Source organism: Pelmatolapia mariae, linkage group LG2, assembly GCF_036321145.2.
Source record: "Pelmatolapia mariae isolate MD_Pm_ZW linkage group LG2, Pm_UMD_F_2, whole genome shotgun sequence".
Classification (NCBI taxonomy): Eukaryota; Metazoa; Chordata; class Actinopteri; order Cichliformes; family Cichlidae; genus Pelmatolapia; species Pelmatolapia mariae.
In genome coordinates this window covers 22,154,266-22,170,187 of record NC_086228.1, presented here as the reverse complement: position 1 = coordinate 22,170,187, position 15,922 = coordinate 22,154,266, and the positions used below count along the sequence as shown (strand labels likewise).

The 15,922-nt window shown below is 38.1% G+C and overlaps 2 protein-coding genes across 2 annotated transcripts; one reads left to right on the top strand and one right to left on the bottom strand.

Moving 5' to 3' along the window:
- Nucleotides 1–5,140: 5,140 nt before the first annotated feature.
- On the top strand, nucleotides 5,141–10,701 carry clic2 (chloride intracellular channel 2). Its single transcript, XM_063494546.1, has 6 exons — nucleotides 5,141–5,437; nucleotides 7,483–7,592; nucleotides 8,179–8,304; nucleotides 8,396–8,496; nucleotides 9,239–9,420; nucleotides 10,092–10,701. The coding sequence occupies exons 1-6, from the start codon at nucleotides 5,384–5,386 to the stop codon at nucleotides 10,251–10,253; spliced, it is 735 nt and encodes a 244-aa protein (XP_063350616.1). The 5' UTR covers nucleotides 5,141–5,383; the 3' UTR covers nucleotides 10,254–10,701.
- Nucleotides 10,702–10,813: 112 nt separating this feature from the next.
- On the bottom strand, nucleotides 10,814–13,583 carry urp1 (urotensin-related peptide 1). Its single transcript, XM_063483141.1, has 5 exons — nucleotides 13,481–13,583; nucleotides 13,199–13,327; nucleotides 13,043–13,083; nucleotides 12,727–12,832; nucleotides 10,814–11,013 (listed from the first exon to the last, which is right to left on the bottom strand). The coding sequence occupies exons 1-5, from the start codon at nucleotides 13,581–13,583 to the stop codon at nucleotides 10,982–10,984; spliced, it is 411 nt and encodes a 136-aa protein (XP_063339211.1). The 3' UTR covers nucleotides 10,814–10,981.
- Nucleotides 13,584–15,922: the final 2,339 nt, after the last annotated feature.

Sequence of the window (15,922 nt, the reverse complement as noted above, 5' to 3'; positions counted from 1 at the left end):
AGAGAGCAGTCAGTAGGTCAATGATGCCATTGTGTTTACAAGAAACAGCTGGCCCTGCTAAGCAATAAACTAGAATTACTGCCAAGCATTTATGTGGTTCTATCGCTAATCAGTCAAGTTTACATCCATGTCTAACCAGACTTGACCTTTGACCTGCTGCATATGAAATTTCATCACTTTATCCTGTTACCCTACCACACATTTGGGCAAAACATTTTGTCATCATTTATGCATGAATTCTTGAGTTAGGGCCAAAAATATGTATTTGTGTGGTCCTGCTGACGTTTGACTTTGTTTGACTTTGACTTAGTTCATCCCTGAGATCAAGTGGCTGTTTGTGCCAGATTTTGCTTTCCTGAGATATTAAGTTCATGTGAATCGGACTGACAGACACGGTATAAAAGGTTGAAGTAGCCAAATGACCTGTCCATAAAGGAAGCCATCTGCAGCAACATGGCAAGCAGACACCATAGAAAGTCACATGGACATGTATTTGTTTTTTTCTAAATCCAACAGAGGCTGGCTCCTGTGGTTGATCAAAGATATCCAATTATATAGAGATCTGTAACAATGTGACCCAAATTTACACTTGCTTTATGACCTCAGTAAACAATTTCCAAATGTACTTTAATCAATACTTTAACGTTATGTGTGAAACATGTTCTTTTGGTAAATTTTGTAAACATGTCCAAATCAAGCATAAAGTAGGATATGCCTTGTTACAACTGTTATTGAGAAGTTGTCCTCATGTCCCCTGTTTCAGATCCACCTCTCAATCATGAAGTCTGGTTTAAAAAATAAAGAAGACGAGGATGAGAAATTAACTCCAGGCCTCAAAAAGGGAAGTCTGCAAACCACTGGGTAACAACACACCATTTGACTGTGTCTTTATGTATTATATAGCGCTAATTGTTGAACTTCAGCATTGTTTTGATTCAGCCTTAGCTGATCAGTTTATGTAAAAGCAAAATTTTCAACATGAAATCTTTAGATTTCAACTTCAAACTGAGCACAACTTGTAATTTTACTATTTTTGACTATCTCTGGCAACATGTGACTGGGATTAAAATGTGCTGTTTCATTTTGTGTGTTTACGTTAAATACTTCATGCTTATTCCTAAACTTGAATAAGGAGATATTTTCTTCTTCTCATGCTTTTGGTATGATGGTTTTCTATCTTTAAAAAAAAACAGCTTGTCTCTGAACCATAAACAAAATGTGGAAACAACTATAAAACTGACTAACTGCCATTTGGGATTTTGAGGGGAGGGACAGTACATGTTGCAACAGTTTCCTGATATTTTTTCTGTGTGCAACATAAGTTTGCTGGCCATTTTTCGAAAAGATCTGTATATAAGCATGTTGGTATCCCACCCATCTTGCCAAGAAGTTGTTGTCCAGGAATTAGTTTCATCGTGTCGCCCACTTAAAATTTTATTGAAATTTAGGCTTATGAATGTCTGAAGTTCACAGATCAAAACGTTCCTCTTGTGTAAAAGAGGGAGTCTGGAATCCACCACAGAGCAGCAGAGTATTATGTTTACAGGATAACAGTTTGACCTTTTGTGTGGCTGCGTATGTGTGTGTTTGTAATGGCAAAATCCAGTTCCACTTTCTTGGATTTGGTTGTCCACATTGAGAGCTCTGTTCATAGAGATAAGGCACTTCTCTTCCCCCCCCCCCATTTCCATTTGCTGTGTGTGTGTCCAGTGGAGATATGTGTATTTGTCTCCAGGAGATAGGGCTTTCCTGGGAAGTGGAAGATCATTAGTAAGCTATGCACACTCCCGGGATACTTTGGAAAACTCTCCTGTTGAATAACCCTGCTGGCAGGGCTGAATCAGTTGGTTTCAGTTTACTATAATGGCTGTGATTTTAACCTTAATTTCCCTTTTACTCATCCCCTCTTTCTCAACACGGTGTCGTCATAGCAACCAAACACCAACACAAAATACCCATGAAATCAGCCCATGCCGACCTCAAGACGTTATCGATAACTACAGCCGCCTGTGAGAGCGAATCTATTGAATTTCTTAATAAAACACCAGCCCTTTGTCACACAGGTTTCAATGGACACACCCTCTGTCACAGCACAGCAAATGCAATAATAAAGACTGACCACTGAAAAGTAGTTTAATCATGTGAGTAAATGAGAGAGGCACTCCCACCGTGCTGCAGTAAAATTCCACTCACCTCCCAGAGGTGGTGATTATTTTTTAGAGGATGTGTTATGAGTGAGCAGAAATGGACATCAGATTTCCAAATACTTGGAAAGTAACCTCCATGACTCTGAAGACATTTAAAAAGAAAAAGGAGGAGGACTTTTTCTTCATCATCTCTCTCCTTTTGAGTTATATTTCCTGTGGTGATGGGGTGTTATTTGCCAGATTTCCGGGATTTGTTGGTAGTTTCATTGTGATGGGTTTGTTTTCATCCTCGCTCTCTGTGATGCAAATTCCTCAAATCCTCTCAAGCAGATAAATGAGAATGTGGCACAAAGCCTTCTTTTTCAATTCCTTGTGGCGAGATTTCACAATCTCGCCAGTGTTGTTCGTTTCTTTAAGGAAGTTTACACCGCAGCATGGGGATTTTGTCATAAAACTTCCCTTCCCCTAATTACTGTAAGTGATGCCATATTACAATAAACACCGGACTGCCCCTCCAATCCCGTCTCTGCTTCTTAAGTGCAAACTATCACTTTCAGTCTTTAATTGACCAAGAGACCTCCTAATTAAAATATGGCAAGCATATACTGTATTCAGCTGAAAAATGTCATGATATTTGATATTCCTTTAGCACTAAAATTTTAAATCTTAAAGTATTTTAATGTTCTTTATTTCCAAACACCACTATTCAAGCAGTGTAAGTTGGCCCTTTTTATGCCCTTATTTTATTATTGAGGGGAATTCCCACAACCACAGCTCATTACTCAGAGCATCCTCAGAATACCCCCAAAGTATCACATCATTTTTTAAAGAAGAGGGCAAAGCCCATTCAGAGCTTTTCTAGAAAGCATTATACGTTTAGCTAAAAACGCACTACAGTCATTGGTTGTAGAAATTCAACTATGACGCAACCTCAAAGCCACAGGAGATCATTCCTATCTGTGGCCATCAAACTTTATAACTGCTCCTTACAACACCTACGACTATTTTCACTTAGTCTGCAATATCTTGTCTGTATTGTACATAATATTGCTTTAACTTTAATATTTAATTCTAATTTAACATTGCAATTTGAGTGACTTATTAGTACTTATTTTTTTAATATAGAGTCTACTTTACTTTCCATGTTTATATTTTATGCGAGCATCTGTAACAAAACTATTTCCCTCTCAGTCTGAACTTGTGAAGGTATAGAAATGACAATGTAAGGCTACATTAGTCAAACTTTTGCTAAAATATTATTAGAAAAACAAAGTGAACAGGTGGAAGTAAAGGTAGTGACTAAACTGACTGTCTCTGTTCTCTTAATTTGCTTTTTTTGGGTTGAATTTTTATTCTATTACTGTTTTTGTGCCCTGTAAAGAAAACAGGCACAGGAAAAACAGTAAATCAAGTGTTGCTGAGTCCAGAGTTCACGGTAATGCTAACATCTTTGTGAGGTCAGATTTTGAACTCATTTGTAACACGTTCATAGTGATAGTACTAACAAGCTTTTCAGCAGCTGTTCGCTTTACAGTATTCACAATCTTACTTTAATAGCTTAGACTAGCACAGTACGTTCAGCTGAGACTGATAGGAACGACATTATAAAGATAAAAAAGCTGACCTGAAACGCCTAAAAGGAGAACAAAACATCAGGACTGTCCAGTCAGTGTTTCACAGATCATATTCATCCCCACAGGCCACTACCTAATACTGTTCAGTGACTTAAGATAGAGTTAATATGGTTTATTATCTCTCACAGTGTGTTCATATGCTACTGCTGCATGCCATTAACATTAGTCCACTCTCTCCCATAGTTTGTATTTTGTCCCGGTTTCTCTATCCTCTCCTTTTTCCTTTCCTTTTTCTTCTCCTTTGACTCACTCTTTACCTGCATCTTTACATTGCAGGTTCCTGCTCCTCCCTGATCCTAGCACTATTTCTGTTAAAAGGGAGCTCTTCCTCCACTGTCGCCAAATGCTTGATCAAAGGGGATCTTCTCATTGTTCGTCTTTTCCCTCTAATATTGCAGGTCTTTACCTTACAGCAGAGGTGGGCAATTAAGTTTCCAAAGGGGTCACATAGGGGTCCCACTGAGAAATAACAGCTAAAAGTCCATTTAAGTTACAGTGTTAAGCACCTTGATGTGATAAAAAAGCGGTACCTGCTTGGTTCCTAATCAGAAGGATACAGATATAATACAAATGATTAAACATTAATGAACTTCAGCTTGGGTTTTTTTTTGTTTGTTTTGTTTGCTAATACTATTGTTTTCGAAAAAATGTGAAGAGTAAATGTTGAGCACTGGAGAAGACAAATATTGATAAAGCCTCCACATAGAGGAACAGCACATATACTGCAGCCCATTTTTGAGGGGATGTAGCTCTAACAAAAAGTCAATTGTATTTATTTATTATTTATTGTGTTTTTCTAAATTTGACTTTTCTTTTATGTAAATGTGGATTTTTATTTGGTTTCTTTTGTTCTTGTTTAAAATGAAATCATATATTTGTGAAATAGTAGGATGTAAAATATTTTCATTATGGCACACAGTGGAGTAGAATACAGTAAAGTACCACATAAATATCCATGTAAAAGTAAATGCCTCTATTATTTACTACAATATGTCTGCCTCTGGTTCAGTCAGCCATCTATATGTTTTATTTAAAAAAAATGTTTTCAAGCATATTTACATGTTGTTAATGACTAAAGCAAACATTTCATACTCGGTTCTGTCTCACTACTGCCCTTTAAAACACAGTGGATGTTTTCCATTAAAAGAATTCTTTTATCTTAAATGCTGTTGGAATGAGGAGCTCTCATGAATTGAGCTAATTTGTGTTAGTCACCCTGTGTTATCATTTCCTGTGTATTGCAATGTGCAGAAGAGCTATTTTAAGCTCTCTCCTCATAGAGCTAGGCTTTGGGTATATAAGTGTGGAGCATGTACCCCGCCCATTACTCGGATCCTCCCTCTCCCCCTAACTTGTAAAATATGTTCAGAGCGATAGCCTCCAAGGAGCCCTCAGACAAACACAGGCAGCCCTGAGGTGTGAGACTTCCCCAGGACCACAGAAAGCACGTGAAACCAGAGGAGAGTGCCTCTACGACAGCACCACTCTCAGCTTCCTCTCTTCGGCTTTGTGGATTTTTGCAACCGCTGACTTCGGGGGAAAGTTTAATAGGAGCGCTTGGACTTTTTAAATAAAACAAAACAAAAACTTTTGGGGGATAAAATGGCACTTCGACAGAACTCAGATAAGGAGCCAAGCATCGAGCTGTTCATCAAGGTCAGTCGTTTCATGTCCATTTTAAACCTGTCAAAACAATCTTCCGAAGAAAAGGGGCACTCTGTCAAAGGCTTGCTCCTCATTTATGAGTGTTGTCAAACAACAATGGTCCACAATTATTGCCATAGAGGCAGCAACAATCAGAGGACAGCTCTATTTTTGATTGGTGCTGTCCCCAGATACCATACGCTGCAGATGTTGGGGTGTTTGTATCCTCGGTGTGGGCCATAGCTGGTTTCTTATCGGAAACGCTCTCCAACTTATCAGAGCACACCCAGAAGGAGCAAGAAGCATATGGAGACTGGCCTCAAGCCTGGACAGACACACCCACCTTAGTTACGCACACATTCAGATACAGTCATCTATGTAAAAGTCACATAAACAAAAGTTTCTCATTTTCTTTTTTCTCACTTCTTTTTTTCTTCTGATTTTTTTTTCCTGATTTAGTTAGTTAAGGCACAAGTGCAGAGAAACAGTGTATTCTGAAATATAAAATAAGGCAGCTGAATAGCAAAAACAAAATAAGGCAGTATAGTGTGGTAGACGTGCCATATTTCAGCCACTTAAACGTGCAGCTTCTTGCCAGCTGTTGGATGAAAAGTTAAGTAACACTCTCATGTGGAGCTGGAGCCAGCAGATAATCCAATCAGCTTAGCATAAAGACTGTAATAACCGTCCATAAAGTAGCAGAAAAATACCTCTAAAGAGCACTTATGAGTTATATCTTTCTACTTAATATATTGAAGAATGTAAACAAAGTCTAAAATGGCATGTTGTCGTTTATGAGACTTGATAAGAGCCCAGAATATAAACCTGCTTAAAGCTATAAGTGATAATTTTTACAATTTTTGCACAAATTCAAACAAATGGAAACAAAAAGAGCTGACCGCTGATCTTTCTGGAAGTGAAGTTTCACCACATGTTACCATAGACAGGATAAAGATGGAAGCAGCGTGATGTCACATGTTGGATTGTGAAGTCCTGTTTTAAAGATACAAAATGAACTTCCTTGCAGTCGGCATCTTGGCGCTTTGAAACTGAACGTGGTACACGCTCACTGATCAGTGAGTTTAATCTTCCTTTCTGACACTTAGAATGAATTTCATATTTTATCCAGTACAGCCTGAAAGCCCATAAGCTCATCAGGAGTGTTTACACAGGTCCCCAGAGAAGGCTATTGTAACCACATATATTGCTCCCTGGTGGCCTTTAAAAAGAACTTTGTTCAGACCCAAAGGCTACATCCATCTTTAAAACTCTGTGCATATCACTCCTGTCAGTCCAGTTGCTGCAGTGGTTTTGGAAACCCCCAAATATTCACTCAAAACAGCCAATATGAGTAGGACGAACACAACCGACAGCTGGAATCAAGTTACAGTATTTCAAAACTTACCAAGAAGTCATCTGAGTCTCTCACTTTCTCTTAGCGCTCTCCTTTTTCTCTTTCTCTTTTAAAAGAGAAGTCAGTTCAAACCTTTCAGGCTGACAGAATCTGTAGCAATGAGTGTGTGCTCTATTTGAGATTGTCAGTGATATCTAGAGAATCTCGACTGATAGGAGCTCCCTAAATGTTCACATAAGTTAACGTAGATTTGCCTTAATTTGTGTCAACAACACAAATTCATATCAGTTGCTTTGTATTTGGTGTGAAGAGGCGAATACACATCTAGCTAGCAGTCATTATAAGCTAAGCTACGCCAACTAGATGCCAGCTTTCTTCAGGTTTACCACACAGACACGAGAGTGTCTTCGATTTTCTCGTTTAAGCAAATCATTTCCAGAAATTTCACACTGTTATTTAACATATGGTCAATATGTGGTGGACCTTTAAACTTCTCTGCGTTGGTGTCGGTTGTTTTTGCGCTACAACACAATGCCAGGGTTTCCCCTCCTCCACATAGGAAATCGACTGTGTGTATCCCCGACACACCTTCTCAGCTCCAAAATAACTTTATTAATCTGCAGATGAGATCATAGAGAAAAAGAGAAGTCACTCAAACAGAACATTTTGGACTCATGGGATATTTATTTCTTGTATTTTTCAGGCTGGACATGACGGTGAAAACGTGGGGAACTGCCCTTTCTGCCAGAGGCTCTTCATGGTGCTGTGGCTCAAAGGAGTGAAGTTTACAGTGACCACTGTTGATATGAGGAAGTAAGCACTGCTCCAGTGGAAAAAAACACTTCCTGAGCATCTGGTCGTGGGGACTTTCACACAAAACTCGATTAAGCGGAAAGCGAGGGAGAAATTGAGAACCTTTTTTTGTGTGTGTGTGTATGTCAGTAATCCAAACCAATTGAACGCCTATTGACTAATCAGTCAATAGGCGTTTTACTCACTCCGTTCTGTAGAAGTTTGAGGCAGGAGAGTACAAAGACCTCTGTGTCACTTTCAAACAATCACCTTCTTTAATTGAGGCTTTATTGCGTGAATTTCTCAGGGCCACTACGTGCCAAGCAAACAAGGTCAGGAAACTTTGAAAGGATACAGATAATTAAGTGATTCAGAGCACACACAAAACAGGCCTTTAAAAAGGCGGCCCCTCCCATCACTGTGTATTTTTATAACTAAACTAATAGCCAGTGTTGAATCATTAATTTAGAGTACAATATTTGATTCTGACAGTCTTGATAAACTACTATTTTGGCATGCTTAAGAGCCTTCTGAGTTTAGCGTGGAGCAGAGACAAGTCAAATTCTCTCCTGGCGTGCCTTTGTTCATCAGTCTGTGTCATCTCCAGGAAGCCAGCTGAGCTCAAAGACCTGGCCCCTGGGACTAACCCTCCTTTCCTCCTCTACAACGGCACCCTCAAAACAGACTTCATCAAAATTGAAGAGTTTCTCGAACAAACGCTGGCCCCTCCCAGGTACCGTCACGCTTAATCATTACACAAACATCTTATGATTTTGATGACGGTTCACTGAACCGATGCGCTCTTTTCTGCTCTCGATTTGCAGGTATCCTCATCTCAGCCCAGTAAACAAAGAGTCCTTTGATGTGGGAGCTGACATCTTTGCAAAGTTCTCCGCTTTTATCAAAAACAGCCCAAATAACGCCTGTAAGTTAGATTTAATAGACATGTAGCATTGATACAATATTGCTATGTTGCAGAGTAATGAACTGCATTTATGTTTGCATATTGGTTCAAGTCAAGTCATTATAGTTAAAATGAGCTTTTTCTCATTACACTCACTCTAAACTTTTTTCCCAACATATTTTCAATTTTTCTACAACAGAAGAAACAAATAAACAACCAGACGCACACCCACAAAGCAAACAAAAGAAAAAAGCTCCTCCAAATCAAAACATGGAAACATGACAGTCCACATACACCAAGATGAAGCTTTCATAAAGAGAAAAATCCTAAAACCTCTATTTGGATCAACCCTCTGGACAATTAAATTCCTTTACGGACTTCAAAACATGTTCAAAAACCTGTTGAAATATATTTTGTTTCACATAAACTATTATATGTGCTAAAATATTCAGCCCCCTTTTTTATTTGCTGCTGTGAAGAATTAACCACATTGACCTGACATTGTCATCATGTATAAAGGTTGTGCATCTCAGCATCAGCAAGATTCACCACAGCTGTGCTAATATATGAGACATGCTAACCGAGTTTTTACACATTAGATAGAGGTTTTATGCAAAGTAGTTTGGAACTACATAAAATATAGTAGTGGTGTCAATGTTAACAAGGACAGTATTTCCCTCAAATGCATAAAGCAGCATAAAATTGAAGCGCTCACATAAAGTACAGGTGCACACCATGAAACCTGTCTCTGTGTTTCTGACAGTACAAGAGAAAAACCTGCTGCGGGAGTTCAAGCGTCTGGATGACTACCTGAACAGCCCCCTCCCCGAGGAGATCGACCACAATTCAGTGGAAACCATCACCGTCTCCAACAGGAAGTTCCTGGACGGCGACCGACTCACCTTAGCTGACTGCAACCTGCTGCCCAAACTGCACGTTATCAGGGTGAGACATTTGTGCACTAATGGCTGAAAGAAAACAGAGGTGGAAGGACGGAAAACATAATCTGATCATCTAAAGTGGATTAGAAGAATCCCTGTGTGAACAGATAGCTGGACACTTTATTATCCTTATTTAATCCTGATTATTATCATTTAAACTGCAAAATACAGTAAAAAAAACTACCTCAGATCGAAACTCAATAGTTTTCCTGATCTTCTCATTTTAATAAATGCTAAATCTCTGTTCATGAGTGTGTTTGACTGCAAACTTCTCCCAGACCATCAGTTGTGCAACCAGACTTGGCACACTTCTGCTTCTGAACTATTGAAGGTTTTCGACTATATCAAATATTATGCTATGATTATATTGCCTAGCAACCACCTAGCAACTGGCTAAAATGACCTGCTTTTAGCATATATGTGTCTGTAACACTGTTTAAAAGCATCCTCTTTAATATTTTGTGTTAGTAACCTAAAGGAATAGTACGTGACCTATGTGTTAGGCTTATTTTCATACATCACTAAACATCTAACAGTCTTGAAATTTGTCTTCTTTTATCTTGAAGAAGGCCTGAACCTAAGATGCGAACTACTAAACTTTGAATGAGATAAGTGCTTGTTTTAACCGATCCCTGGACTTCCTAAAACACTTTCCTCTCCATTTATTTATTTTAGGTTGCTGCCAAAAAGTACTGCAACTTTGAGATTCCAGACCATTTCACAGGCGTGTGGAGATACCTTAAAAACGCTGACGAGAGAGACGAGTTCAAACAGACGTGCCCGGCCGACATTGAAATTGAGAAGGCTTACTTGAGCGTGGCCAACAAGAGGAAATAAACATCTCACTCCTTTGTTCTGTTTTTTTTTTTTCTTTAATCAATTGTAACCATGTGTGTAGAGATGGTGATCTGTAGAGGGCACTGCAAACTTCAAAAATAAACTGTGGCAGTGAACCAGACACCCTAAAATTCTCAAGCTCATATAGCTTTAGAGCTCCAAGACATGCTAAAGTCAAATGTTTTGGCATTTACTGTTTATCCAGGTCACTCACAGACAAAAAAGGCCATATGTGCAATTGATTGTTGATTTATATTTAGTAGAGTTTTGTTTATAGTGTAAATATCAATATTTTTTGCATTTTACAATCAAAACAGCCACATAGAAATATGTATGATTGTGTTAGTGTGAGCAACGGCTGCGTAAACAGTTCATTTTTATGTAAAACACTCCTGTATATCTTACTGTGTACAAATACAGTTTCACTGAATTGTCACACACTGTCACACTAATGAAAATAAATACCACATTTCTTTGTCATAATCTGGTTTCTATCATTCATTTGAACTTTCACGGGTAAAACCAGGCCACACGAATCGGCATTTCTGATATTCAAGTTTATTTTCAGCCACAAAAAAAACATGTTACAGCTTCAAAAATATATCTTCTGTTGATCCGGTGCAGGCGATGAATATACCACGTGGTGGGAAACAAAACTGGTGATGAAGAGGGAGAGCGCTTCAAACCAGGCCGTGCTGAAACCACATCGTACTTACTGTCTCTGAGCTCTAGTTGGTCACACAGTATTTCCAGAAACATGCTGTTGGGGACATCAAAGAGAAAAAAAAAAGATGTTACTCGCATCTTTTATTTGTCAGTTTTTTCCCCTTCAAGGTATTTTTCTTGTTTTTCTAAACTAACTGAACATGTCTGAGATTTGTAATTGCATTAATATCTGTTATATACTCTACTTACTCCTCTGTAGTGTAGTGCACATTTTTGCAGGATAAAATATTATCTTAAATATTCACAGGGAGGTTACAGATACAATACAAATACTGTACACTGTTTTGTTTAATGCACCGGACCTTTTTTTTGTTTGTTGTTTTACTCAGTTACTATTTCAGTTACTATTCATTTACTATTTCACTTTACATCAGGGACATTTCCAGTGATACAGCAGCAAAGAGATAGCATGCAAACAAAAAATCTGATAATGTTAAAGTTTGAAAGAAGATGTATGATAATGCCTTATTTTATTTGCATGTTATCTACTGGTGCACTGTATTTAAACTACGTAGTATCATAGTTATTGCATATTTAAATATAACATTTCAGAAAGCTGTATGTTGGTATTCAGCTTTAGAAGGTTCACTGTGATATCTTTTAGACATTTTTTCCTGGTGGTTTTTAGTGAAAATGTATGGATGTTTACAATAAAGCCAATTCAAGTCAATGTCAAGATGAGATTTTTTTTTTCATTGTTTCAGGTAGAAATCTTCACTTCAGCAGCACTCATCACGACCAAACTCTCCATTTTAATTTCCATGCATATCTCCTGAATGCTTAAATACAGGGGATGTTCAGATATCATTCTGGGTCTTACTTATGGATTATTTTATAACATGGGATTTCCAGAATCACTTTATCGTTTTATTCAATATTTGGATTTTGGTTCTGAAGAAATTATGCAAGTGAGTCCAAATGTAGATAGAGAAAGTATAACCTGCGTATGTTAGAAAGATCATTTGTTTACCTGGCAGCAGAATTTTCATCGCAAATTCAACTCATACAACCCACATCTTCAGTCTCAGCTGACTGCTGGTTTCGCTCACTTTATAAACAGTAAAGTTGTACAATAAGCAAAATCAGCAGCTTTACATTCATTTTCTCATTGATGATTTGCAAACTGTTGTGGCTTAAACTGATTAATGATCACGAGCACTTTTCACAGAGAATTGGGGAATGGCTGCAAACACTGACTGACAGACTGAGAAAGTAAGAATCATCACTATAGAGGCAGGAGACACTATGGTCTTTTATGACCATAGTGTACTGTGGTCTTATAGTCAAATATAAGGCCCTGGGACCAGAATCAGCCTGGTAACATTCAACCCACTTAACAGCTTTAGCAAATATGAAGGAAGGCATAAAGTTTTGGAGATTTATAGCTTTACCTTTTTCCCTTTGCCTTTTATTATACACCATAGTAGTAGCAGTAGAAATAATATTAATATTCCTAATGCGTGTAATCCGCTGGAGGAGTTTCATGGCAATATCTATTAGTGAAATGTTTTAACCTTTCTATCTGTACTCACCTTAATAAAAAATGTCTTTATATCATGCAAAAGCTATGCTACATGTGTTATAAAGCAGATGTTAAATGCTTAAAGCTTATACATCTGGCATTGTTTACAGTGTAAATAATTTATCTTTGCTTGTGTTAAAAACTCCATCCCAGAAATTAAACATTCTTTTTAACTCGATCATTGCGTTTTGGTTGCCGAGCAGGTGTGGCATTTGAGTCACGCACCTCTTTTGTTCGTTTTCGGGAGGCTCTGCTCTGATCTGAGGAAACCCTGTGACCGAAGCTTCTCAGCGGCCGCCAATTTCAGTACAACTTCTTTCAGCTCCTCGACCTAAAAATAAGCAAAATGATGAATTAGATGCAGACCCTGCGTTCACAGGGACACTGTTTTCACTGGCACAAACTCGCCTTTACCCACACATTCAGAATACTCTTTTTATTTTATGATACTTTGAGCTTCTCATTGTTTCAACATTTCTGCATCTTTCACTTCTCTGTCTATGCCTTATTAGTGTACAAATATGCAGATGATCAAACTTACCATGTTTGCAAACTTATCCTGCTGTGCTGAATCTTTCACCCCTGAAACGAGTTATAAAATTTAGAGTTATACAATCTGCTTTCACCACAAAATTTGATGATTTTTTTGCTTTGTAATGCTCCTCTTTACGTGCAAATTTATGGGTTTTTTTTTAACCTTTATTCCATGAGTCCCTCCCTCCATTGTGATGCACCAGTAGAGGATAAATATTATTCACATCTCTCTGTTCGCCTTCTGCAGCGTTGGTGCCGTCCTCCACTTCTGAAACTAGTTTCTGAATAAAATCTGTTCAGATGAAACATATTTCTCATTCATTTTTCAGTTTTTTTAATCACACATCTCATTGATAAGTTACAATGTGAAAGGTCAAGAGATTTAAAAATGGCAAAAAGAAATCAGTAGGAGAAATATAACCTGAAAAGAAGAAAACAGTCTTACCTGTCTGTGGCTCCAGGTTGGACTCGGGGTAAAGGGGGAGAGCGTGTGTCCATGTTGCTGAACAAATCACAGCTACAAGGTAAAACAGAGCTGCAGAAAGCATGGTGTCTCTGTGTTGATGACCAGATCTGAACTCATCTCCCTTTACTCGACCGAGAACTTCACTTATATATTCTCAGGGCCCATCCATCATGACCTGATCGATACACTATCATCTCACCCAGCCTCCTTCTTAATGGTCTTGACGCGATGGATCAGGCGTCATAGACACAATTTAGGGGACCCTGTCAATCCATCTGAAGCCTATCTGCGCTTGTACAGAGCAGCCAAACAAATGTTTACTCTCCGACAATAATCAGAGGCTGTCCAGAGACGCCGTGATGGTTTGTGTGTGACACCATTTCTACGTGATGGGCTGCCTGATTGTGTCATTGCTCATGTCTGAGATCACTGGGCTGGTGGAAGTGTGTCACTGAAGGTTTCTGAGTCACTTCGTGAGGCCATCAGTTATGACTGAGGTCAATACTTATAAATAATACTTATACAATACAATATACAAAATACTAGAATTATAAACCATAATACAAGTTATACTTGTGTCATTGTTTTTGTCATCCCTGTACAGACATCAGACCAGCTGTTTCAGTTTTAATTTCTGAATGAGTATTTCTAATCTCTGTAGGCTTCAATGTACGCTGCTACCCTTTCAAAATAAAAGTCACTTATAAAGAAAACTAAGTCCAGCTTATTGTGAAGTATAAACTTTAAACAGTATGCATTATTTTATTTTATTTTGTTTTATTTAAGCAATTTGTTTTTGGGGTTTTTTGTACTGTAGCAAAAGATATGTATCAAATCTGGGATAAATAATGTTTATCTTATCACATTAAATTCTTCTTTAAACAGACTGTCTCACTGTGTTCTGAATATTTTTGTGTGTACAAAAGAACACACAAAAAGAACACACATATATATGTGTGTTCACATACACAAACACACACACACACACACACATATAGAGAGAGAGAGAGAGAGAGAGAGAGAGAGAGAGAGAGAGAGAGAGAGAGAGAGAGAGAGAGAGAGATAGATATATTGAAATATATTCAAATATATATATACATATTCAAATTCCTTTTGAATTGAGTTCTAGTGAAACAAGAGAGTGTGACTTCATATTTTCTGTGTTTCCAAAGTATTTGAACTCAGTTTTCTCCCATTTCTGTATGAATATGAGGTGCAGCTCATGTTAGGAAGTGACATTGTAAGTGCTGGATATAAATAATAATACAATGCTGCTCCCTTCTGTATGCATGCGTTATAAAGTGCAACATGCCAAAATGTTGGAAATTATCATTAGAAAAAATTAAATATGCATTGTTGGCAATCACTAGAAGTTATTGGACACACATAAAAAAAATTAACATTTTTTTTTCCCATTTTTTTTTTAAAGCAGTCCTCCTTCTGCTTGAAGGACAACAATTTGATTCACCTGCCTCCCGGCTCTCTACCACTCGAATTTTTTTTATGTTTTTCTCTCGGTCTGAAAACCTTGACCCGTTTCTGCAGAGCAGCACTTACCTGAGCCAGTAATACTTTGCAGTTTCAGGTTTGTGTAATAAAGATTTCATTCCCGTTTTTATGGGGGGAAAAAAACCCAAACAACTTGTCATCTATGAGGAACACAAACAGGGGAAATGAAATTGATCACAGGCAGCAAATCTTTCACAGTGAACCCTGACTAAAGGCAACTCAGATCAGCAAAATTATTTGGGGGAATTTAAGTTATAGTTTTGCACCTACCGTATGTAAACTAATACTTGTACATATTGGATGTCACAGCCTATGTTAGGATGGTGATGCAGGGGTTAGCACTGTCACCTTACAGCAAGAAGGTCTTTCAGATCCACTGGTTGGCTGTGGAGCATGCATGGGTTCTCTCTGGGTTCTCCTGATTCCTTGCAGTCCAAGGAAATAGAGTTAGATTAATATGTGACTCTCTATTGGTGGGAATGATTGTCTCTTTGTGCTAGGTTGGCAATGCACTGGCCACCTGTTCAGGCTGTGCACCACTTTTTGCCCTGTGACAGCTGGGATAGGCTCTAGCCTCCCCTGCACCTCTGATTAAAATGAATGGATGTCTGCATTAGAACCAAGTTAAACTGCATCATCCCTTTTAAATCAAACTTTAAATTATAAATAAATTAGAGATAAATTATTTACTACTTATAAGTTTAAGTTTACAATACAATATATTTGAGTTTATAAATCAAAGGCAAACTCAACAAGAGTGGCACATTTAGAGTTTTCTGTTGTTTGAGGAGCCTGCAGGGCTTTTGTCAAACTGAAAGATTCCTCATGCTCAGATGAGTGTGCATGGCTTCAGGTGATTTATTGTCTCCATGTCTCTGAAATTACAGCTGAAAACAACATTTGATGCATCTG

Excerpts from the sequence above, each read along its gene's own strand:
- clic2 (XM_063494546.1), top strand. The coding sequence starts at position 5,384 with ATGGCACTTCGACAGAACTCAGATAAGGAGCCAAGCATCGAGCTGTTC. Across the intron at positions 7,593-8,178 it reads ACCACTGTTGATATGAGGAA|GAAGCCAGCTGAGCTCAAAG; the intron begins GTAAGCACTGCT and ends TGTCATCTCCAG. Across the intron at positions 9,421-10,091 it reads CCAAACTGCACGTTATCAGG|GTTGCTGCCAAAAAGTACTG; the intron begins GTGAGACATTTG and ends TATTTATTTTAG.
- urp1 (XM_063483141.1), bottom strand. The coding sequence starts at position 13,583 with ATGCTTTCTGCAGCTCTGTTTTACCTTGTAGCTGTGATTTGTTCAGCA. Across the intron at positions 13,084-13,198 it reads GAGGGACTCATGGAATAAAG|GGGTGAAAGATTCAGCACAG; the intron begins GTTAAAAAAAAA and ends AACTCGTTTCAG. Across the intron at positions 12,833-13,042 it reads AGGATAAGTTTGCAAACATG|GTCGAGGAGCTGAAAGAAGT; the intron begins GTAAGTTTGATC and ends GCTTATTTTTAG.